The sequence below is a fragment of the Mauremys mutica genome, chromosome 3 (assembly GCF_020497125.1).
Source record: "Mauremys mutica isolate MM-2020 ecotype Southern chromosome 3, ASM2049712v1, whole genome shotgun sequence".
Classification (NCBI taxonomy): Eukaryota; Metazoa; Chordata; order Testudines; family Geoemydidae; genus Mauremys; species Mauremys mutica.
In genome coordinates, this window is record NC_059074.1 from 9213876 (window position 1) to 9238393 (window position 24518).

Consider the following 24518-nt stretch of genomic DNA (forward strand, 5'->3'; position numbering starts at 1 on the left):
TTTTTAACAGAACTGAGCAGTTCTTTGGAGTCAGATTGTGTTGTCTGTGGAGTTAAATGAATTAATACATTCTTCCTGTTCAAGGATCCCCTTTCTGAAGGGGAAGCAACAGTCTCTTACCTAGTGGATGCTTATTGCTCTTGAAAGAAAAACTGGAAGCTCTCATCCTAAAACCACCAGATTGGGCTTTTTCTTTTTTTTTCTTTTTCTTTTTTAAATCCTAACAACAAATGTGTGTCTTAATAAAACCAAAAGGAATGTCCAGCAGCATCTAGCTGGTGGGGGATAAAACCTTTGGTAAAGAAGAACAGCCTGAAAGTGTCTAACATGCTTTCATTATCACTAGCACATATTTCAGACTGACAGTTGATAGTTTTAACTGATCCCAAACCACATGTGTTGCATTTAAAATACCTCCCCAAACTTTTTTAGTTTCTGTCATGTGGCCTTGGAGTTAGCATCAACAGAAACAGCTGAAGAAGTTTCAGGTTTCTAAATGCACACAGTTCTTTCACTCTCATGCTTCATGTTTTAGGACCGGGGAGGGTGCGCTTTGTTGAATTGTTCTGTGTAAACAGAATTTACGGAATGGGGAGCTGCTGGAAGGATCAGGAGGCAGAATAGTTATAAACAATCATCGTCAAGGGTAGTGGGCCAGAGTGTAGCATTTCCTTAATACTAGTGCTGTTTTAGGGTCCTGGTCCTGCCTCTTTGCCACAGGATTCGGCCCTTAAGTGCTCTGTCTGTTTATGATGGAACCTCACTAATTATGTTTAGATCCAGGGCAGTTTAATGAAGGTTGCTTTTAGCAAACTGTGGGGATGACTCAGCCCCTGAGATGTCAAGCTTTCCTCTGGCCATTCCAGGAGCACCAGGCACTGACTCCCCTTTTTTGGTACTTCAGTGGCGCCCATCACCATGGTATCTGAGCGCCTTGTGGTCTTTAATGTATTTATCCTTCCAACCCTCTCGTGATGCAGGTCTGTGCTGTTATCCCCATTGTACAAATGGGAAACTGAGGCACAGGAGAGACTCGGTCACGCAGGAGATCTGCATTGTAGCACAGACCCTGACATTCACAAAGCCCTTAAATAGAGCTGCTTGAATGTGCTCCTGTAGCTGCTGTTAATGAGTTTCGGAGACTTGCTCCTGTGGCTCTGCTCTGTCTCCCAAAGGGGGAGGAGAAATTAGGAGAATCCTAGTTCATAGACTGTTACTGGGTTAACCACCGTATGATGTTCTAGAAACTGAACTCCAGGCCTCTGGGGCCAGCAGGAGTGGGGGCCAGAAGGGCAGGAAGAGTTGTTGACAGGACACTGATAGAAGTTAGTTGTGGCACAGAACAAACCTGATGACAAAGGGGAGAGGGGCAGCAATGGGACTGGAAGTTAGAGGCCTCCAAGGAAACCCAGGGTGTGGCAGGAACTCTCTTTGTAGTATTTCCTTTGTCATGCCCGTCACCATGGCAGACAGCGCTCCCCCTTTCTGAACTGGCACTGAACCAATGCCCTAGAATAATACCAGGGGGTTCTGTGCTGTTGGAGGTGCCAGATTTCTAACGCAAGGTCCTGTAGTGCTTGTCACAAGAGTTAGGAGCGGTGACCTGTGTTGGTCAGGTTTTTGGAGTTATTACAGTTTGTGTACCTGAAACTCCACCTCCAGGTTCGAGTGGTGTATGTTGTCATAGCTCCATTGACTTCAATTGAGGCTGTGGATCTGCCTCAATGTTCTTCACTTCCCATCCTAAACGTTTTGTCACCCCTGTTTAAATGGCTGCTAGTGCTCATCCCAGAGACAGCTGCATTTCAGTGATGGAAAGAGCAATACCTGGAAGTCTGGAGAGTGCTTCTGGAGCTGTATTTATGTGAGTTGGTGCTAATGGCCATGAGTCACTCTTTCCTGTAACAAATGGAAGCGTTTTTAAAATAACGAGTTTAAATAAACTTTAAAAACTTTTTTGCCTTTCGTTAATCATTTGCTTCCTACCTTTGCGCATAATGAAACCTTTCTGTTCGGTAATACCTAGCGACAGCAATGTGGCCCAGGGCACAGTGAAAGGATCCTGTTGTTATCAGTGCTCTCTGTGCATGACTGACAGCCTCATGCAGAAAAATGGGAGATTTGCATTCACTGCCAGCCCTCCACCTCAGCACATACAAATGGAAGCTGGTGTGCAGGGAATGTTATTAAAATGTTCTGCTAGGAGATCCAAGGCCTCCCACACAGATCAGACTTACCAGGAAGCAAGAAAGCTGATTTAACCTTTTCCTGAATTTCTAGCCCTTTTAACCTCCCAGCCTTCTGAGATTTCCGCTGATGCCCTTTGCTGGGCAGCGTTATGAATTTGTGACGTCCCTTGATTTTTCACTGTCCTTGCTGCTTGTTCAGCTTCTGAATGTTGCTGGTAGGGGCTGGGGAGGATTCCCATTTAATCATTAGCGCAACAGGTGCCCTTGTGATGAAAATAGGTTTAGGAATTGTGGCGGCCTTATCGGGATGAGTTATTTCTCTCCTCCTCCCCCCCCGGTCTCTTTTAATGATGGTTTGGCTGGTTAAGATCTGATTCCTCGATTGATTTTCTGGTGTATGCTAATGTTCTAAACTGAAAATTGCTCCTGATTTCTCTCCCACCCACACCCTGCCAAAGTGACGTCTCTCTTTACCCCCTGCCAGTTTTCAGGTATCAGTTTGGGACGAGCTTTCCTTGTGCCTTTATTTCTTCTTTGTTAAATACCCACGAATGTACTGGAGCTTTGAACGGGCTCAGTGAGATATTAGTTGGTCATCTTCGGCACTGGAGAGTAGACTCTTGTAACGTTTTATCTATTGCCAGTGCAGCCTCTCATAGACTTTAAGGTCAGAAGGGACCATTATGATCTTCTAGTCTGACCTCCTGTACAACACAGGCCACAGAATCTCACCCACCCACTCCTGTAACAAACCCCTGACCCATGAGGACTTCAATAGCTCAGACAACTTGTGGTTTAAAGACTTCAAGGTGCAGAGAATCCTCCAGCAAGTGACCCGTGCCCCACACTGCAGAGGAAGGCAAAAAAAACCCAGGGCCTCTGCCAATCTGACCTGGAGGAAAATTCCTTCCAGACCCCAAATATGGCAATCATCTAAACCCTGAGCATGTGGGCAAGACTCACCAGCCAGCACCCAGGAAAGAATTCTCTGTAGTAACTCAGATCCCACCCTATCTAGTGTCCCATCACAGGCCATTGGGCATATTTACTGCTAATAGTCAAAGATCAATTAATTGCCAAAATTAGGCTATCCCATCATACCATCCCCTCCATAAATTTATCAAGCTTAGGCTAGTGGATGAACTTAGTACCGAAGACAGTAAGTAAGATTCCAACTAACTCTATGAGGGTTGATGTGTGACTCCCTAATCTTGGCACAGTTGCATTTTCATAATGGCCATAGGGCCATTGATAAAGCAGTTCATAAAAGCGGTATAGTATGTTTTGTTTTATTTGCATTGTTGTGTCACCTAGGAGCCCCTGTCACAGACCAAAACCTGATTGTGCTAGGTGCTGCGCAAACACAGAACAAAAAGGTGGCATATATTTTGTCTCTGCTTATTAGTAGCAACTCTCTCTACTGATGCCAGCTAGGACCTGCTGAAATAGGTTGCTGGCTGGCTCATGAAATTGGGTTACTACTTTTATTGTGGGAATTAGGTAATAGGTAATAATTGGAGATATACCAATCTCCTAGAACTGGAAGGGACCTTGAAAGGTCATTGAGTCCAGCCCCCTGCCTTCACTAGCAGGACCAATTTTTGCCCCAGATCCCTAAGTGGCCCCCTCAAGGATTGAACTCACAATCCTGGGTTTAGCAGGCCAATGCTCAAACCACTTAGCTATCCCTCTCTCCCTCCCTCGCAAATCTTCCCCTTGTTTAGGTAATCATGTAAGATTTTTTTTCACTGGTGTCTAAACTTGTGTATCTTGGGCCAAATTCATATTGGTGGAGGTTAGTGGCATTTCACCAAGAGTGACTATGGTCTCTTATGATTGATTGAGTTTGATCAGAGCAATTTTAAGATCCCACAGATTGAAAGTTTGCCCTTTACAATGTAAAGGTGAATATCAATTCAATAATTCAATATAGCACGTCTTTATGAGCCTCATCCTCATGTCTTTTTATGGTTTGTTTGCTCCTTATGATAAATAATACTCTTTATACAGAGCATCAACATGTCCTAAGAACATCCATCATGTATGGAAAACACAAATCAGTTATTTAATTCCCTACCCCCTAGGCATATTTTATAAGGCCAACTGAATTCAGACAAAAGGTGGTCATAGGAAAGCAGGGGTTGCCAATGCAGTGAGTTGAAAGTATATAATGCATGCCTGCATTTGGTCATAAGTAAAATTCAGCTGACCACATAAAGCTAGTCCCCCAAGTGTTGCTTGTCCAAATCGCAAATCCTTCATGCAATTGTATAAGATGATCAGTTTTTAATTCAGATGGGGCCCAAGACTAGAATGGGGTATTTTGACACAAATATGTGGTAGTAGTAATTTGTAAATCTGTAGTGCCATTTATCTAAGGATCACAGCATGCCATAAAAAGATGGGTTACTATTAGTATCTCCATTTTTACAAGTCGGGGAACTGAGGCATGTAAAGTTTGTGACTTGTCCAGCGTGTCACAGCGAGTCAGTGGCAGAGACAGGAATAGAAAATCCGCTTTGTTGACTGCTAGTCTCTGTTCTGACTGCTGGACCACGCAGTTTTTATCAAGTCCTTTGATAGAACTGCCCTGCAGAAAGCTGTGCGTGTCTAATGAATCCTGTCAGTTCCTCAGGTTTGTAAGTACTGCACAAGGAGGTGTCAGACAAGCAATAGTGAATCAGAATGCTGATGATTTTGACTGTACAGCTCCTTTTAGTAAATGTCATTGTTGTTTTATAGCTTAGTAAGGTGTCATTTTTGCCTTGTCTGACTCTATTGTTCTTTTGTAGGCATGGCAGAGTATCAACAGCGCAGAGGTGATGAGAGAGACTGATGCTTATCCAAGTCTCTTCCAGCTTGTTTTCAACTATGGCTGTTGATTCTGCATATTCATTGGATGGTAATACAGGATGTCAAGAGCAGCAGTAAGAGGTCGACTTGATCCCATTGTGTTTTTGTCGCCATGACAACACCACACTACTAGCAACAGCCAGTTAACCAGCGATCAAGGGAGGAGTTCGATGATTGATTCTAATTGGACCAAAAGTTGCATTTGCAACAAGAAGGCTGGAGGCAGCCATCGTCACGACAAGAAGATGAAATTTCCATTCTATTGGCCCCTTATTAAGCAGGCACAATAACATTTTCTTTCAGAGACTTGCTAATAAAAACTGTTTTGGTTATGGCTACTGATCCAACGTGATTGGGCGCGCACCGACTCTCAGACTCATGACTGGGTATACCATGTTGCGGAATGGGGGAGTGGGGAACGGCGGCCAACCCTGGGTGTTACGATGGTCCAGTCGGATCCGGCTCACCTGGCTTAGCTTTACCCTGTTCATCATCCTCGTCTTCTTCCCCCTCATCGCCCACTACTACTTGACCACCATTGATGACGCGGATGATGCCGGCAAGCGCATCTTCGGCCCCCGCACCGGAAATGAACTGTGTGAGGTGAAGCATGTCCAGGACCTGTGCCGCATCCGTGAGTCAGTCAGCGAGGAGCTGCTCCAGCTGGAGGCCAAGCGACAGGAGCTCAACAGCGAGATCGCCAAGTTGAACCTGAAAATCGAAGCCTGCAAGAAGAGCATAGAAAACGCCAAGCAGGATCTCCTGCAGCTGAAGAATGTCATCAGCCAGACTGAGCATTCCTACAAAGAACTGATGGCTCAGAACCAGCCAAAGCTCTCCTTGCCAATCCGGCTGCTGCCAGACAAAGATGAAGCTAACTTCCCTTTGCCAAAATCCAACAGGAACTGCAGGCTGCACAACTGCTTTGACTACTCACGCTGCCCGCTGACATCTGGCTTCCCAGTGTATGTCTACAACAGTGATCAGTACCCTTTTGGTAGCTCCTTAGACCCTTTAATTAAGCAAGCCTTTGAGGCAACTGTCAGAACTAATGTTTATGTTACTGAAAATGCAAACATTGCTTGTGTGTATATAATTTTAGTGGGGGAAATGCAAGAGCCCATAATGCCAAAACCTACTGAACTAGAGCAACAGTTGCACTCTTTGCCATATTGGAGGACTGATGGACACAACCATCTCATCATTAATTTATCGAGGAAATCGGAAACTCAGAACTTTATCTATAACATCAGCACAGGGCGTGCCATGATTGCCCAATCCACCTTTTATGATGTACAGTATCGGCCAGGTTTTGATATTGTGGTATCGCCTCTAGTCCATGCAATGTCCGAACCCAACTTCCTAGAGATCCCACCCCAGGTGCCAGTAAAGCGAAAGTACCTATTCAGTTTCCAGGGAGAGAAAATAGAGTCTCTTCGATCCAGCTTGCAAGAGGTTCGTTCATTTGAAGAGGAAATCGAAGGCAATGCCCCAGCCGACTATGATGATCGGATCATTACCACCTTGAAGGCTGTCCAAGACAGTAAGTTGGACTTTGTCTTGGTGGAATTCACTTGTAAGAACCAGCCTAAGGCAAGTCTGCCCACTGAGTGGGCTCTTTGTGGAGAAAGAGATGACAGATTAGAGCTACTGAAGCTATCTACTTTTGCACTGATAATCACACCAGGGGACACCCATCTATTGATCTCTGCTGGGTGTACCATGAGACTCTTTGAGGCTCTGGAAGTCGGAGCCATCCCAGTGATTCTTGGAGAACAAGTTCAGCTGCCCTATCATGATGTGATCCGGTGGAATGAGGCAGCCTTAATCATACCAAAGCCACGTATCACAGAAGTGCACTTTCTTCTGAGAAGCATTTCTGACAATGATCTCCTTACCATGAGGAGGCAGGGCCGCTTCTTGTGGGAGACCTACTTCTCCACCTCTGACAACGTATTCAGTACAGTCTTAGCCATCATAAGGACTCGAATTCAAATCCCGGCTGCTCCTATTCGAGAAGAAACTGCAGTGGAGATTCCTCACCGCTCTGGCAAAGCTGCTGGTACTGACCCCAACATGGCAGATAACGGTGACTTAGACCTGGGGCCTGTGGAAACAGAACCACCCTATGCATCTCCCAAATACCTTCGCAATTTTACTCTCACAGCAATGGATATCTACAGGAATTGGAATTCAGCTCCAGGACCTTTCCACCTCTTTCCACATACACCCTTTGATCCAGTTTTACCTTCAGAAGCTAAGTTCCTTGGGTCTGGGACTGGATTTCGACCAATTGGAGGAGGAGCAGGTGGCTCTGGGAAAGAGTTCCAAGCTGCCTTGGGTGGCAATGTCCCAAGGGAGCAGTTCACAGTAGTCATGTTAACCTACGAGCGGGAGGAAGTGTTAATGAACTCCCTAGAGAGACTCAATGGACTCCCTTACTTAAATAAAGTTGTAGTAGTGTGGAACTCCCCCAAACTTCCGTCCGAAGACCTCTTGTGGCCAGACATTGGTGTCCCAATCATGGTAAGAAATACCCAAATGCTCAATTTGATTTGACATTTTTACAGTGGGAAATAACGTAGACATTTTTATCAGTTCTGTAACTTGGCGCATCTGCCTAGTCATCCAGCGCTGTGCTGAAGTTTGTTGTTATACTGTGGGCTTCAAACTGCTGTCAGGACCAGGATTTTCAAGAATAGGAGAGCCTGAAGTTAGGCTCCCGAATAAGTGACCTGCTTTCCAAAGTGCTGAGTACCTAGTGGCTCCCATGGAAGATGCTGGGTGTTTGGCACTTTTTGGAAAAACAAGCTGCATATACAGCAGCCTAAATAGGAATTTAGGAGCCTAAAGTTAAATTCCTGTTTTTGAAGATCTTTGCTCCAGCTGTTTGTTCATCACTGCTGTTGTTTGAATCAGTCATGCTTAGAGGACAAATGAAAGAATAATGCTTTACAAATGTTAATTTAAAAAAAAAAGGGGGTGGGGGATGAAGATGGCACTTAAATGCACAAACTAAATGTGGGTTTTGTGCCAGGGCAGTTCTGAATGTAATAGCACTTTAGAGTGATGAGGGCATTATGCTGCATGCAAAAAGATTCATTGATTTTAATATTGATTTTAACATTTCATTTTATTATTATTTCTGACACATCCTGCTGCATGTGTTTAAAAACCTTTAAAGTCCAGGCAGAATAAGGAAAGAAAATTGCTCAGATAATTGCAAAATAAGCTTTCACATTAGTCCTCTCCAGTGCTTGCATTTTGGGAAATTCTTGCAACAGTTCTGCTTAAAAAGTGTTGACCCTTTCATAGCTGGACAGTGGAGGGTGGGAATTTTTCTCTTTTGACTTGCTAATGGGTGTCATTTGTGAAAGAAAAAACGTTTTTCTCTGGATCAACCTCTTTTCTATATTATTCCTGCCATTTTTCTCTCCTTGCACATATTATTTTACTTAGTACTGATGCAGTGCCAGAGGCCTGTTTGCACTTTACAGACCATTAGAGGACAGGGATCCTGGTGTGATAGATTTACAGTCTAAGGCAGTGGTCACCAGTCAGTCGATTGCGATCGACTGGTCAATCCTAGAGGATCTCCCAGTCAATCGTGATATCAGGTGGTGCAGAGAGGCTGCCGCTACGGCAGACTCCCTGCCTACCCCGGCCCCACGATACTTGCGGAAGTAGCCAGCGTGGCCGGGGGGATGGGTCTCCCTCCACGCACTGCTCCTGCCTGCAAGCACTGCCCCTGCAGCTCCCATTGGCCGGGAGAGCTGCAGGGGTGGTGCTTGCAGAGAGGGGCAGCATGCGGCGCCAATTCCCCCCCCCCGCCCCCCACAGGGGCACATTGGCCCCTTCTGGAAGCAATGTGGGGCCGGGGTAAGCAGGGAGCCTGCCTTAGCTGCTCTGCGCCCACCGCCGACTGGGAACCGCCGGAGGTAAGTGCTGCCTGGCGGGAGGCCGCGCCACAGTCCTGAGCACCTCCCAGAGCCAGCACCTCATACCTCCTCTTGCACCCCAAACCCCACCCTGACCCCCCTCCCAGAGCCAGCACCCCATGCCCCCTTCTGTGCCCTGAACCCCCTCTTGCATCCCAAGCCCCAGCCCTGACCCCCCTCCCAGAGCCAGAACGCCAAACCTTCTCCTGCACCCCAACACTCTGCCCCAGCCCTGACCCCCCTCCCAGAGCCAGCACCCTATACCCTCTCCTGCACCCCAACACTCTGCCCCAGCCCTGACTCCCCTCCCAGAGCCAGCACCCCATACCCCCTTCTGCGCCCTGAACCTCCTCCTGCACCCCAAACCCCACCCTGACCCCCCTCCCAGAGCCAGAACGCCAAACCCTCTCCTGCACCCCAACACTCTGCCCCAGCCGGAGCCCCCGCCTGCACCCAAAGTTCCTCCCACAGCCCGCACCCCCTTCTGCACCCCAATCCCCTCTCCTAGCCCAGAGCCGCCTCCTGCACCCAAACTCTCTCCTAGAGCTTGCACTCCTCACCCCCTCCAAACCCCTACCCCAGCCCGGTGAAAGTGAGTGAGGGCGGGGGAGAGCGAGCGACGGAGAGAGGGCAGGGGATGGAGTGAGCAGGGCGGGACTTTGGGGAAGGGGCGGGGCCTCAGCTAAGGGGCAGGGTAGATTCTGGGTTGCCCTTAGATTCAAAAAGTGATCCTAGGCGTAAAAAGGTTGGAGACCTGTGGTCTAAGGAGTAAGATGTTCATATATCCTGTTTGAAAATGTACCTTAGGGGCCTGAGGGCTTGTCTAGAGGAACAGTTAGGCCCTGTCTACACTATGCACCTTTTAGCGACACAGCCGTGCTGCTACAGCCGTGCCACTAAAAGGTGCTCAGTGTAGCCACTCTTTGTCGACAAAAAAAATTCCACCCCCAACGAGCAGCGGTAGCTTTCCCGCCAACAAAGCCCTGTTCACACCAGCACTTTTCGTCTATAAAACCTCTGTCGTTCGGGGGCGGGGGGCTTCGCATCCCTGAATGGCAAAAGTTTTACCGACGAAAGTCTAGTGTAGACAAAGCTTTAGGGCTTGGCTATGCTTGCAAGTTAGAGTGCACTAAAGCCGCCCACTCTCCTTCCACACTGGCTAGGCACGTAGAGCACTCTGACTCCATGGCTAGAGCGCTCCTGGTACTCCACCTCGGCGAGAGGAATAACATCTGATGCGTCTTGGCTGAGATGTCCCAGTGTCAGTGTGAACGAGGTGTTGCATTACTGCGCTCTGATTGACCTCCGGAAACGTCCCATAATCCCCTGAAGTCAAGTGGCCACTCTTGTCGTTGTTTTGAACTCGGCTGTCGGAATGCAGATATGCCCTTTCAAAGCTCTGTTTCTGACAACCAGCATGCTTATCTGCTCTGGGACAAAGCAACCATTACTTAGGAATGTTGCTTCGGTCAGTGTGTGAGAGACAGAGGCAGGGGGGAGGGAGGGATCTGAACTTACCAGACAGCATGCTGACACACTCTCAGCGCCCTCAAAACCCTCTCTCTCTCCCCTGACATATACACAACACACTCCCCGTCACACTCCACCCCATCCCCCACATTTGAAAAGGATGTTGCAGCCACTTGAATGCTGGGATAGCTGCATATAATGCACCGCTCCCAATGCCGCTGCAGGTGTTGGAAATGTGGCCACGCCAGTGCGCTTGCAAGCTGTCAATGTGGACAGACTGCAGCGCTTTCCCGCCTGTGCTCTCCAAAGGTTGGTTTAACTGAAAGCGCTCTACATTTGCAAGTGTAGCCAAGCCCTTAGTTTGCAGAGAGCTGGGGTTTGAATCTACCCCGCAGTAGCTTGCCACAGACTGCGTGAACCCTGCTGGCATGCGTTAGCAGTTTGTTAATGTGCTTTGATGTAGTTGTTTCAAAGAGGACTAGATCAGTGATTCCTCAAGGAATCAATCCTGAACCACTTAAAGGAGGGGAAAGTGATCAGGAACAGTCAGCATGGATTCACCAAGGGCAAGTCATGCCTGACTAACCTAATTGCCTTCTATGATGAGATAACCGGCTCTGTGGATGAGGAGAAAGCAGTGGATGTGCTATTTCTGGACTTTAGCAAAGCTTTTGATACAGTCTCCCACAGTATTCTTGCCAGCAAGTTAAAGAAGTCTGGGCTGGATGAATGGACGGTAAGGTGGATAGAAAACTGGCTAGATGGTCGGGCTCAACGGGTAGTGATCAATGGTTCCATGTCTAGTTGGCAGCCGGTATCAAGTGGAGTGCCCCAAGGGTCGGTGCTGGGGCCGGTTTTGTTCAATATCTTCATTAACGATCTGGAGGATGGTGTGGACTGCACCCTTAGCAAGTTTGCAGATGACACTAAACTGGGAGGAGCGGTTGATACGCTGGAGGGTAGGGATAGGACACAGAGGGACCTAGACAAATTAGAGGACTGGGCCGAAAGAAATATGATGAGGTTCAACAAGGGCAAGTGCAGAGTCCTGCACTTAGGACGGAAGAATCCCATGCACTGCTACAGACTAGAGACCGAATGGCTGGGCAGCAGTTCTGCAGAAAAGGACCTAGGGGTTACGGTGGACGAAAAGCTGAATATGAGTCAACAGTGTGCCCTTGTTGCCAAGAAGGCTAATGGCATTTTGGGTTGTATAAGTAGGGGCATTTCCAGCAGATCGAGGGATGTGATCATTCCCCTCTACTCAGCACTGGTGAGGCCTCATTTGGAGTACTGTGTCCAGTTTTGGGCCCCACACTACAAGAAGGACGTGGACAAATTGGAGAGAGTCCAGCGGAGGGCAACAAAAATGATTAGGGGGCTGGAGCACATGACTTATGAGGAGAGGCTGAGGGAACTGGGATTGTTTAGTCTGCAGAAGAGAAGAATGAGGGGGGATTTGATAGCTGCTTTCAACTACCTGAAAGGGGGTTCCAAAGAGGATGGATCTAGACTGTTCTCAGTGGTAGAAGATGACAGAACAAGGAGTAATGGCCTCAAGTTGCAGAGGGGGAGGTTTAGGTTGGACATTAGGAAAAACTTTTTCACTAGTAGAGTGGTGAAGAACTGGAATGGGTTACCTAGGGAGGTAGTGGAATCTCCTTCCTTAGAGGTTTTTAAGGCCTGGCTTGACAAAGCCCTGGCTGGGATGATTTAGTTGGGTTTGGTCCTGCTTTGAGCAGGGGGTTGGACTAGATGACCTCCTGAGGTCCCTTCCAACCCTGAGATTCTATGATTCAGAGCCCATTAACAAACTGTTAAGGAGCATCAGCAGTGTCCACATGGGCTGTCAGTTCATGCAGGCTAATGTTGGGTAGATTCACACTCCAGTTTGCCACAAATCAGTTATTCATGTACACAAGCCTTCAGTCTCATTGAAAGTCAATGGGACTCCTAATAGTGTGTAAACTTAAGTGCATGTGTAAGACCAGGTCTGCACTAAAAAGTTAAGTCAACCCAGCAGCATCACTCAGGGGTGTGAAAATCCCCCGGGTAGACCACCTCTCGAGAAGGTGGATGAACTACAATGACCGGAGAACCCCTCTTGTCGCTGCAGTGAGTGGCTACGCTGAAGTGCTGCTGACACAGTGCCGCTCTAGCAGTTTCAGTATAGACCTAGTCTAAGTGTTTGCAGGAGGAGGCCATAAATTAGAAGAATATTTTTGAACTTCTTAGCCAGTCTGTTTCCTGACTTCATATTTAACTCACATTGGGAGTCTGTCACAGTAGTTAGCTTTATAAAATCCCCCTTCTTCTGTGGGGCTAATGAAATAAGAGCATAAACCCAGCCAGCTAGCTGGAACTGAACCTCAGAAGTTAAAGGTGGAGGAGGAGGGGAGAACCTATCAAGCTGTATAGTTCATCCCTTTGCAAGAGAAGAATATCCAAGAATATTGGATTTTCAGTTTATGAAGCAGCGTAAAATTTCTTTACTGTGGTCTATTGAGCAGATAGCCCAGTAAATTCAGAGAACCAAGAATTGGCCTTAATTTAAATTACAGGTAGAAAATTGTGGTTTTTAAAATGTCTCTCTTCCAATGCAAGCAATTACTAGCACTGTATGACTGCCAGGAACAGCAATAATACAGCTGTGCCAAAGCGATCACTGATCAGAGCACCTAAGAGCAGAAGGCTATTCAAGTAAAGTAAATTACAGTGTAATGAGACAGAATGCAACATGCATAGTATATCCTGGGCTGAAAGTCTAACCACTAATAACCTTGAACTAGAAGTCAGTGGGTCAGCACATATTCCAGGATGAAGGAAAGCATCCTGAAACCCGTGCATGCAGTGCAGATCATTGGTAATGTTTGCTTCCATGTTGTGTTTTGTCACACTTGGTTGGGAGATCCCTCCCTCCCAAAATCTCACCAGTAGTGCTGCTAGAGCAGAGTAAATAATTGATGGTGAATAATTTGCTGTGATATTTTCTGCTTGCAGGAAGAAGTTGCCATGTCCTTGAATTTATTCTGTCATTTTTTTTTCCTGTATGGTTTGATCACAAACAGTTCATTGAGTATTTGATCTGTACTGCTTAGTTGTGGTTGGGCTCACAAAGTCACGTGGTATAATTTGTTTCCCAGTGGAGTGTAATTTACAATCAAGAGCAAGGCTTGAAGAAGCCTCTGGGGCTTTGAATCTTTCATGGGAGAGGGAGAAGGTAAACAAAGTTAGGAAACACATTTTACTTTTAAACCTCTTCCTTTCCCTCTGTTGCTTCAGGCGTGGAATATATGGCTCATTCCTAGACAAATCTGGCTACTGGGAGGTCTACAGGCCGTGTCCAGAGCTGAAAGTATATTTTTACCTAGTCTCATTCATAGAGAGTAGGGGTGTGTGCACATGTATGTTCCCATTTGGAAAGGATGTGATCAGATCCCCATGTAATTTAAGTGTGTCTGTGCCAAGGCTCTGGTGGGGACTTCTGAGGGATTGAGCCCTCTCGCATGTAAAAATAATTCCCCATCCCATGTAAAAATCCCATGTAAGAATTCTCATGTATGTGAGTGTAAAAGATGCTTCCTTCAAGCATTTGTATGAATAGAACTGTGAATTATCAGAATTTTCATTGAAAGTGAACTTGCAGGGGTGTTAATTTGCCGATGCAAATGCGTCTAAAAATTTGATCATATTCAAACATTTTTCTGCATTGTTTTCCCAGCTCTGGGTATCATGCTGTTTTTAGCATTAGGCGTTATCCTGCAAATTTATCTGATTCATTTGGCTTAAAGCCTAGCTTGCAAGAGGGATTAAACCTTTCTGGCAGCCATCAGCACTGATTGAGCTCTGTTGCATTAGCAATGTTGGGACCCCTAGTGTAGACAGCTCCTGCAGTTACCACAATTTGTAACACCATGTCAGTTGCACTTAGCCACAGAGAATGCAACTGCTATTTCTCTGCTTTGGGAAAAAATAAACATATTCAAATTAGATCTCCGTTATTGGAAGACACGGATCATTCCTCTGACTTTAGGTAAGGTGCAGCCGCTCTGTGCCATTCAGTTAACTCCTTAAACAGGGACAAGTAAATAACTTGTCCTACAGGAGGAATGAAAGCTAAGAACACAGCACAGAGAGAGATTGATGCTGAGTTAGCTTTCACGTTCTAGCCATGCCCCACATGCCTGGGTGTGTGCACACATCCTGAAAAGATTCCCTAACGCAGAAAAAGAATTTGTCATTAAGGACACAATATTGCCGAGGTTGTAGAGGAGGTTTCCACCTTCCCCTTTCAGGAACTCCCCTCTCAGGGATCCCTAAACAGTGAACGGCAAGGAATAACATTCCCTGCTTTGCAATTCCCTGAGAGCCCATTTCACCCAGACGAGTACAGGTTAAGGGGGAAAAAATAAACCATCTCAAAAAGACAGGCCACCCACCCAACCCTTGCAAATAGTAATAAAAACCAGGGAGTCAACCTGAACCTGAGATCTGATTCAGAGAGGTTTTTTGAGGGAACCCGAACTGAAAATCTCTATCACCTTGAACCCAAACTGAAACCAAAGCCAATAAAACACAAACCAGTAGCCTGTTCAAAATAACAGGTGCAGTAATCAGGTGCTGAGGAAGGATCTCTCTGTTCCAAGCCTAGTAAGAAAGGGCAGAGACCACACTTCCCAGGAAGCCATTGAAGCAGATGAGAAGAGAGGAAGGAGGCGGAGAGAGGGGTTCTGGGTTTGGTAGTTCTCCTGTCTGTTATGCCAAGTAGAGGACTGCCCATGGAAGGAAATTAAAACTCCCAAAACACCTCCCTCCCCTCTCTGTCTCCTCCAATTCTGTCTGAGTGCTATTGGCCATCAACTCAGGCCTCAGACTTGGTGGGTGAGACAGGTGAAGTGTGGAACACAGGACCTTTGTTTTCACTTGAGACTGTAAGGCTCCACTGCACTTTGTTTCTGGCTTTGTGTCTCTGGCACCGAAGTTCCTCCCTGCTGCCACCACAGGGTAAATTCTGTTATGCTGGGGAGGCACCTGGAGGGGAGAGGCCTGAAGGAAGTAGGGATGGTGGTTGAAGGAGGGACTCTGGGGGGGGGCTGAAAGAAGGAAGGGAGTGGACTGAGGGGGCTAGGGAAGGGAGTTCAGGCTGAAGGGATTGGGGTTCTGTAGCAGTTCTTCTCTGACTAATGACCCCATTGTCACTTCACCTCCCTGGCTGGCTGGGCCTAGAACATCTCCCCTCTGCCCACTAAGTGAGAGGAGGTTTTTTCCACAATAGAATTACTGCATATTGCTTGAGAGAGAGAGAGACACACACACACACACTATTTATATTTTAAGACATGCCGTTCCATGGTGTAGAATCTTCTATTGTTTTAGTAGCACGAGGGAACATGTCTCATGTGGGATTTGCAGGATCTAAGGTTTTTGCAGGTGAGAGCAGAATAAAAATGCAAGAAACAATGCAGGGGCAAGGTATAGCGGGGTGGGACGGAAGCGGGATTAGGCCCATGTATTAATATTTTTGCAAATTACTCACCCGTTCTCTAAGATTATACCCTGATCATAAACACCCATCTCTTCTTGTGAATTTCCAGCCCCCCCGGGAATGATCAGCGTTGTGCAGACTGGTCCTATTCCTAGTAGAGCAGCAGCTATCATAGTGTGACAGCATTCTGCTTTCCCCTCTTCCTCTTGGGTTTTTGTGTGCACTTGTAGGCATTGATGAGCAATTTATCTGCGTTCACTGCTGATGCCATCTACTGTAACTCTTGTCAGTGACTGATACTTTCCCTCAGTTTTGTTCTAGAATAGCTAGCTTTGATCTGTGCATCTAGTTCCAGCGGCATAATGTCCTTTTCCCTCTGGCTCAGTGGCCGGCCTGGAAAACGTATTCAATTTAGATACTAGTTTAAAAAGAAATAATCCCCTGGCAATTTCTAATCCAGAGGCGTCATTACAACGACAAATCTATCTGTTTGGTCACACTGACCCTCACAATGGCACTTGTTAAACAGTAAGGGAAAAGATTTCCAAACCTCTTATTCAGAGAATCCCTGTGCCAATGCTGCATACTATACAGTGCAGTTGTTGTAATACTGACATTTTATACCTGCAGCACAATTCTGCCACAAGGATATTAAAGTGCTTTGCAAATTACATATAGGCAACACCACCGCCTGTGTTGTACAACAAGGATGGATGCAGATTTTAGCCAAGAACAAAAGGAATGAAACTTTACTTCTTTAGCTGCCAGGATGTCTTTCATGGACAGACCTCACCTCACCTTTCGGAGTGTCTCTCTACTCTGGAAAAATGGCTGTAGAACTGGCTTTGCAGGGTTCTGTGTTCATCTTTCAGGGACTCCAGATCAAACATGCTTCTTTGACAAGATGCCAGCCCTGCAAACTAACCCGGGATATGAGAAGGATGTGCTCTTACTGGCTTGCACATCATCACTAGTAACTCTTACCAAAGTGAAGTGTGTTATATAGGCCAATTGAGGCGAGGAACTTAAAGTAACCCAGTCCAGGTCATGGTGGGTCAATGGCAGAAGTGTTCCAGGAGTCCTGATTGCACTATTAGGTCAGCTTTTTGACTGTATCACCTTTAGGACGAATTTGTAGCCTTGCATAAATACCAGGTAAGGCCCTGATTCAGCAAAGAACTTAAACGCATGACTAACTTGAAGCGTGTATGTAATCTCATTGAGTCTGCTGGGACTGCTCCCATGCTGAAAGTCAGATGTGTGCTTAAGTACTTAGCTCAACCAGGGCCTTAAACTGGGCTTTTGCCCTCTTGCTTTGGAAAAGCTGATCCCACCCTATGAATGAAACTAGTTTTAATCTGTTTCTTGTTCATGTGTGAGAAATCAAAGCCCAGTAGAATGTGTGAAGAAAGAGGTTGTGTAAACATATCCGAGTACCTTTCCATTCCTTGGAAGTAGGGCAGTGACGTCAAAGGGTTATTTGAATTTTATTCCCGGCTTTGCCACTCTCACCCTGCAAGATCTCGAGCAAGTAACTTAAAGCACAGCTTTACTCTAAAAAGTGGCTTTGTAATAACACCTGTAGGCCAGAAGCCTTATTATTTCTATTAGTGTGTGATCAGGAAAGAGCCCAGCTTCTGTGCCAGAGCCCAGGCTGCACGAGCAGGGCTGGTAATTAGGAAAACTAGCTCTTTGGGTCTAGAGTCACATACGGAACATGCACTAGACAATGCCTTTTTTAAATGGCCATTTCAGGGTAGATCCGCACTTGTGCCGCTCCTTTACCCATTTGTGAAATGGAGATAATACCCTTTCCCTATCTCTGCAGAGGTGTCGCCTTTGCTTCAATGTTTGTAAAGACCTCGAGATCGTCTGATGAAAGGCAGTCTAGAAATGAGTAGCATTATTACCTCTGCATTTGTCTGTTCCTTTGTTTTGTACAGCACTACCTGCTGCACACCAAGAGAACACAGAGCTGCCATATACATCAGATTAGTTCCTCTCAAATCCCCATTAGTTTACTGTCTTGATTTATTTTTAAAGGCTCCACGGTGGACAGGGAAGAAACAAAGCAGACACTTAATCTACCTGAGATGCAAAAGTCCAGGTGCTTGTCACTACAGGGCTTAGGCAAATGTGCAGCGAGGCATGAATGTACACTGATTATTTAACAAGCTGTGCTGACGTTTTAGGGATACATCCACTGAGCATTAAGCCAAATGTCCTTCAGCATCCCAGTGCTGCTGCCTAAAACCAGCACTTAATTCTCTTGCATGCCATATGCTCTTTCTGGATATCTTTGCATAGACACGTATGTGTATATTACTGTAGTTTTGGTTCTCAGAACTCTGACTTGAAATTGATCTGCAGCTAACAGGATTGGTAACCCAGAAGGGAGAAGTAATTGCTGAGATGGTGCAAAAGCAGTAATGAGAAGGAAGACTTCATGGTAGATTCTTGCATATAAATCCAGACATTCTCTCACATGTGGAAGCCTAGTGTTTGTACTTAGGAAGTAGTAGCAAGTGTCGGGTCCCTGGAGAGTAATGTGCAGTCTGGCATCCAGTATTAAAGGCTATATAGTCTTTATATTTTAAAAGCAGTCTCTGCTCTTGCACACAATATATCACAATTGCTTTCTATAGAACAGGAGAGGCACTGTAGGAAATGACACTTGAATCAGTGTTGGGGCAGAAATCGCATTGTTTACCCACTACCGGATGCTGTACTGTTTGAGAGAGAGAGAGAAAGCGTGTGTGCATATTTAAACAGATAGAGGACATTTTACACCCTTCGGTGAACATGTGCAATGAAATGTGGAACAAAAGCCTAATCTGTGTGTGCATTTGCTCCATCTTTTCGCCCCTCCCTTTCCCCACTCATCTTCTCCGTCTCCTCTGCTTGCCCAGTTCTTTTTTTTTACTGCAGCCAGGTGTGGCGACACCCAAAGCATGTTATGAGGCAGGGTGGTCTTGTGGCTAAGGCACAGCTCTGGGATGTCTGGGTTCCCCTCCCACCCTTACCACAGACATCCGTGGGCAAGTCATTATAGACAAGAGGTGTGACTGGTGCTTTACACATTGTCACATTTGCTTTACACATTGTCCAAAGGTGATTAAATATGATGCAATACAAGGAACAATGGACAACCTTCTACTGGGGTTGCCATGGCCTGAGATGGGTCTGAGGATGAGCTGTCCCTATAAAAAGAATGTTCCAAACAGTCTCTGACAACCAAACTCCTACTACTTACTTCTCATGGCAGAGATGTTCCAAACAAAAAGTGAGAGGGAAAGGGAAGGTGAAAGGCAAATGCCTGATGTCTTAAAACCAGGCTGCTGAGGGCAGGTGGGGCCAGTTAGCCGTGGCCGGCAAGTCACCTAGGAGAAGGAAAACTCCAGTTTAAGAGATGAGAGAGAATGGGTCCTGGCTGTACGGTGGACTACATAAGTGGTAGTGGAAGGAGAAATGGTGCAGGAGTGGTGGGTTGCAATGAGCTATATAAAACTGTTTAGGAAATCATCAGCCTGACACAGTCCATAACGGATGGCAAGAATACCGTGAGGACCTACCTAATTGAGGAGAACCCTTTCTATGCCATGAGCATCGTGAGAACTGATAATCCTGGATCTCGATGGCCTGTCAAGGGAGACGTTAAGTCTGCACTATTGAAGATGGCATCTGGAAAAACATCAGGACCGGACAAAGTCCCAGTAGAAATTATCAAAGCCTTGAGAGAGGTTGGTGTATGCTGACTCGCAAGAGAAGAAAATCCCAAGAGAATGTAGAAAGACCATACGGGTGCGATATATTAAACTAAAAGGTGATCTACACAACTGTTCAAAGTTCTGAGGAATTAAGTTGCTATTCCACTGCATGACACTGCTAGAGTGAATCATGTGTTGTACACAGTGATGTTATAGCTGTGTCAATCCCAGGGTATTAGAGAGACAAAATGGGTGAAGTAATATCTGTTATTGGACCAACCTCTGATGAGAGAGACAAGCTTTCGAGCTACGCAGAGCTCTTGTTCAGGTCTGGGAATGGTACTAGTGTCACTGCTAAATACAAGATTGAACAAATAATTTAGCATAAGTAATTAGCACATATTCTAAGGGATCATTCAAGGTGAAGTTGCCTGTTAACATGCTTGTAGTCATAGGACTATATGGGGAGCTTCAATTCATAACTTTGCCAGACACTGAAAAAACTAAACATGGTCTTAATAAAGACACTGGATTTATGGCTTATTCCAACAGTATCTTTATTAAGACCATGATTTTTAGTTTTTTGAGTGTCTAGCAAAGTTATGAATTTAAGCTCCCCATATAGTCCTATGACTACAAGCATGTTAACAGGCCACTTCACCTTAGAATATGTGCTAACTGCTTATGCTAAACTAGAGCTTTACAAACTGTGGAGTGTGCCGTCCTGGGGGGTATGGAGGAACGTTCGGGGAGGAAAGTGGTGATGCCAGGTGGCTTGGGCCAGCCCTGCACCGGGGTGCTCGGGGAGGGAGCGCCACCTCCACCCCCCCCGACTCACCTCAGCGAGCCAGCCAGCTTGTGGGTCGGTGTCAATGCCTCTGTCAGAGTCTACCCTCACTTGAAACTGGGCGGTTTCAAAGTGAGGACCCGCATGTCTTCCCCCACCCCAAAATCCTAGGGTAGGTCTCCCCTTCGGCTGCCACCACCCGGTCAATTCCGTGGGCCGGGACACCCCTGTTTCCCCCCTTGGGAACACAGATCAATTCACAGAGGAGGAACCTCCCCCCTCCTCCCTCTCTCCAGCCTGCTCTGGAGACAGAGGTGCCTGGATTCAAACGCCTTGAATCTCTACACACAGGGAAGCAGCCCACTTCCCCCTCCCCTTCCCCTGAATTTCCCCAAGGGAAGGAATTAACCAAGTCCAAAGAAAAGAAAAGAATTTATTAAGAGAACAAAAGAAAATACAGAATCTCTATGAGTCCAAGCTGGACACTCATAGGGTATAACCTTGCTAAGTTCTGGAGAGAATCCTCTCTCTTTCTCAGTACAACCAGTACAAGCAGAATTAAGAATAATCAATAACAAACACACAGAATTGCAAACATAGGATTATTAGATAAGGACACAAAGTATCTTTCTAATACTCACTATCTTGACTAGAAGAAATTAGTTCAGAAAGGTGGAACTTGTAGGGACTTGATTAACTCGTCTGGTCTCTTGAATTCCAAACGGCCAAAGACAAAGACCCCCCCCAAACAGAGGGAAAAGTTCCCTCCTAGGAGTTTCAAATTCTCTTCCCTGATTGGTCCTCAGGTCAGATGCCCACCAGGTACTATGCTTTAACCCTTTACTAACTATTCATGACACGCCCCCCAAATCGTCACAGTGGGATCCACTGGCGGCGATTTCCTCCTAGAACAGTAAAACAACCAGAGTAATAGAACACATGCACTATTACATCGACTACTAAGCATGAAAACATATTAAGAACAGTTTTTAGCCACTTGATTCTGGGAAACTTTCACGAGAGAGTGCATCAGCAACTTTGTTGGAAGCTCCTGAAATGTGTTGAATGTCAAAGTCAAAGTCTTGGAGAGCTAAGCTCCAGCGGAGAAGTTTCTTGTTGTTTCCCTTGTTGGTGTGAAGCCACTTTAGCGCAGCATGGTCAGTTTGTAGCTGGAACTGCTGGCCCCAAACGTATGGGCGTAGCTTTTCCAAGGCATACACAATGGCGTAACATTCTTTTTCACTCATGGACCAGTGGCTTTCCCTCTCAGACAGTTTCTTGCTGAGAAACACGACAGGATGGAAGTTGTGATCCGGTCCTTCCTGCATTAGTACCGCTCCTACCCCACGTTCAGATGCATCGGTGGTAACTAGGAAGGGTTTGTCAAAGTCTGGGGCCCTTAATACAGGGTCCGACATGAGCATCGCCTTAAGCTGGGTAAAGGCTTTCTGACACTCATCAGTCCACTTAACTGCATTTGGCTGGGTTTTCCTGGTCAGATCAGTTAGTGGGGCAGCGATTTGGCTGTAGTGTGGTACAAATCGCCTGTAATATCCGGCCAAACCTAAGAAGGATTGGACCTGTTTCTTTGACCTTGGGACAGGCCACTGTTGGATAGCCTCCACCTTGGCCTGTAGGGGGTTGATGGTTCCTTGACCCACCTGGTGTCCTAGGTAAGTCACTCTGTTGTGGCCTATTTGACACTTTTTGGCCTTAACCGTTAGTCCTGCCTGCCTGATGCGCTCTAAAACCATTTTCAAATGTTCTAGGTGTTCGGGCCATGAATCAGAAAAAATGGCCACATCATCGAGGTATGCAACTGCACAGTCTTCCAATCCTGCTAGTAGACCATCCACCAGTCTTTGGAAGGTGGCAGGTGCATTCCGCAGTCCGAACGGAAGCACAGTAAACTCATACACCCCTGTATGGGTGATGAAGGCAGATTTTTCCCTGGCGGGTTCATCTAGTGGTACCTGCCAGTATCCCTTGGTTAAATCAATGGTAGAGATGAACTGGGCATGTCCCAACTTTTCCAATAGCTCATCAGTGCGTGGCATTGGATAGTTGTCTGGACGAGTTACAGCATTTAGCTTACGGTAGTCCACACAAAAGCGTATTTCCCCATCTGGTTTGGGAACCAGAACCACTGGAGATGCCCATGCACTGGTAGAAGGGCGGATGATACCCATCTCCAACATGTTGTCAATCTCCTGTTTAATAGCAACTTTGGCATGAGGTGACACCCGGTAGGGTGGTGTTCTAATCGGGTGAGCATTACCTGTGTCAATGGAGTGGTAGGTTTGCTCAGTCCGTCCTGGGATGGCTGAGAACAAGGGGTTGAAGTCAGTGCACAGTCCCTTGATCTGTTGCCGCTGTAGACGTTGTAGGGTTGTGGAGAGGGTCACCTCTTCCACACCACCATTTCTTTTACCTTCGTAGTAGACACCTTCAGGCCACTCGGTGTCATCTCCTTCCTGAACTGTAAAGTGACAGACCTGTAATTCTCTGGGATAAAAGGGCTTTAGAGAGTTAACATGAAACACTTTAGGCTTTAAAGAGGAATCAGGGAATGTTATGAGGTAGTTAACAGCTCCCAGGCGCTCCTGGACCATGTATGGTCCTTCCCAGGACGCCTCCATCTTATGGGCCTGTTGCGCCTTCAAGACCATGACCTGGTCTCCTACCTTGAAGGACCGCTCCTTGGCATGTCGATCATACCAGACCTTTTGCTCCGCTTGAGCATCTCTTAAGTTCTCTCGAGCAAGGGCCCAAGAGTCTCGGAGGGTGTTTTGAAGGTTGCTTACAAAGTCCAGAATGTTAGTCCCTGGAGGAGGTGTAAACCCCTCCCATTGCTGCTTTACCAGCTGTAATGGCCCCTTAACCTCATGGCCATACACCAGCTCGAATGGTGAGAATCCTAAACTCGGATGTGGAACAGCCCTGTAGGCAAACAGCAACTGTTGTAACACTAGATCCCAATTATTGGAGTGTTCATTGACGAATTTGCGGATCATGGCCCCCAAAGTTCCATTGAACCTTTCCACTAGGCCATTAGTTTGGTGATGGTACGGGGTGGCAACCAAGTGATGCACCCCATGAGTTTCCCACAGGTCTTTCATGGTCCCTGATAGGAAATTTGTTCCCGAATCTGTAAGAATTTCAGAGGGCCAACCCACCCTGGTAAAAATGTCAGTTAAGGCCTGGCACACAGTGTTAGCCCTGGTGTTGCCTAGAGCTACTGCTTCCGGCCATCTGGTAGCAAAGTCCACAAAAGTCAGTATGTACTGTTTTCCTCTGGGGGTCTTTTTTGGGAAAGGACCCATAATATCCACAGCTACTCGCTGAAATGGGACCTCCATTATGGGAAGTGGTTGGAGAGGGGCCTTGACCTGGTCTTGAGGTTTTCCTACCTTTTGGCATACCTCACAAGACCGGATGTAAGTGGCTACCGCCTTGCCCATCCCCTCCCAGTCAAAGGACCTTCCCAACCTGTCTTTGCTTCGTTTCACCCCAGAATGGCCACTAGGGTGATCATGGGCTAAGCTTAAGAGCTTTTCCCGGTACTTGGTCGGAACGAGCAACCGTTTTTGAGGATGCCAGCCCTCCTTGTGTCCACCAGAAAGAAATTCCTTGTATAACAGTCCTTTCTCCACAACGAACCGGGATCGGGTAGTAGAGCTGAGAGGCGGTGGGTTGCTGCGTGCCGCCGCCCATGCTTTCTTGAGGCTGTCATCAGCTTCCTGCTCTCTCTGGAACTGTTCCCTTGAGGCGGGAGACACCAGTTCCTCTGGAAGCGATGTAGGTGATGAGGTTGTTTCCGTTGACTGTGGACCGCTCCCCGCTGGTGCACAAAGTGTCATTTCAGGCTCCGGCTGAGCCTCTTGGGTAGGGTTGTTTGCTGCTTCTGCCAGTTCAGGCCCGTTGGTGCCCTCTGGCGGTGGAGTTGCAAGCGCTGGCGCCGGTGCTGGCGCTGGTTGCTCTTCCAGTTCCGGTTCTGGGACTGGATGGACTATGGCTGCTGTAGGTGTTGGCCTGGGATCCGGTTCCACCACCTCTGTCTGGGTCTCTGGTAACACAGACGGGGTCCCG

The 24518-nt window shown here is 46.8% G+C and overlaps 1 protein-coding gene across 7 annotated transcripts in view; it reads left to right on the forward strand.

Annotated features, from left to right (window-relative positions):
• EXTL3 (exostosin like glycosyltransferase 3) overlaps positions 1-24518 on the forward strand; it is a 208971-nt gene that overhangs the window by 134476 nt on the left and 49977 nt on the right. For all 7 annotated transcript variants that reach the window (XM_045009498.1, XM_045009497.1, XM_045009499.1 and 4 more), the window contains one exon: positions 4982-7568. In XM_045009498.1, coding sequence (XP_044865433.1) covers positions 5421-7568 — 2148 coding nt within the window. In that variant the 5' untranslated portion in view covers positions 4982-5420. The remainder of the gene's footprint in view (positions 1-4981; positions 7569-24518) is intronic.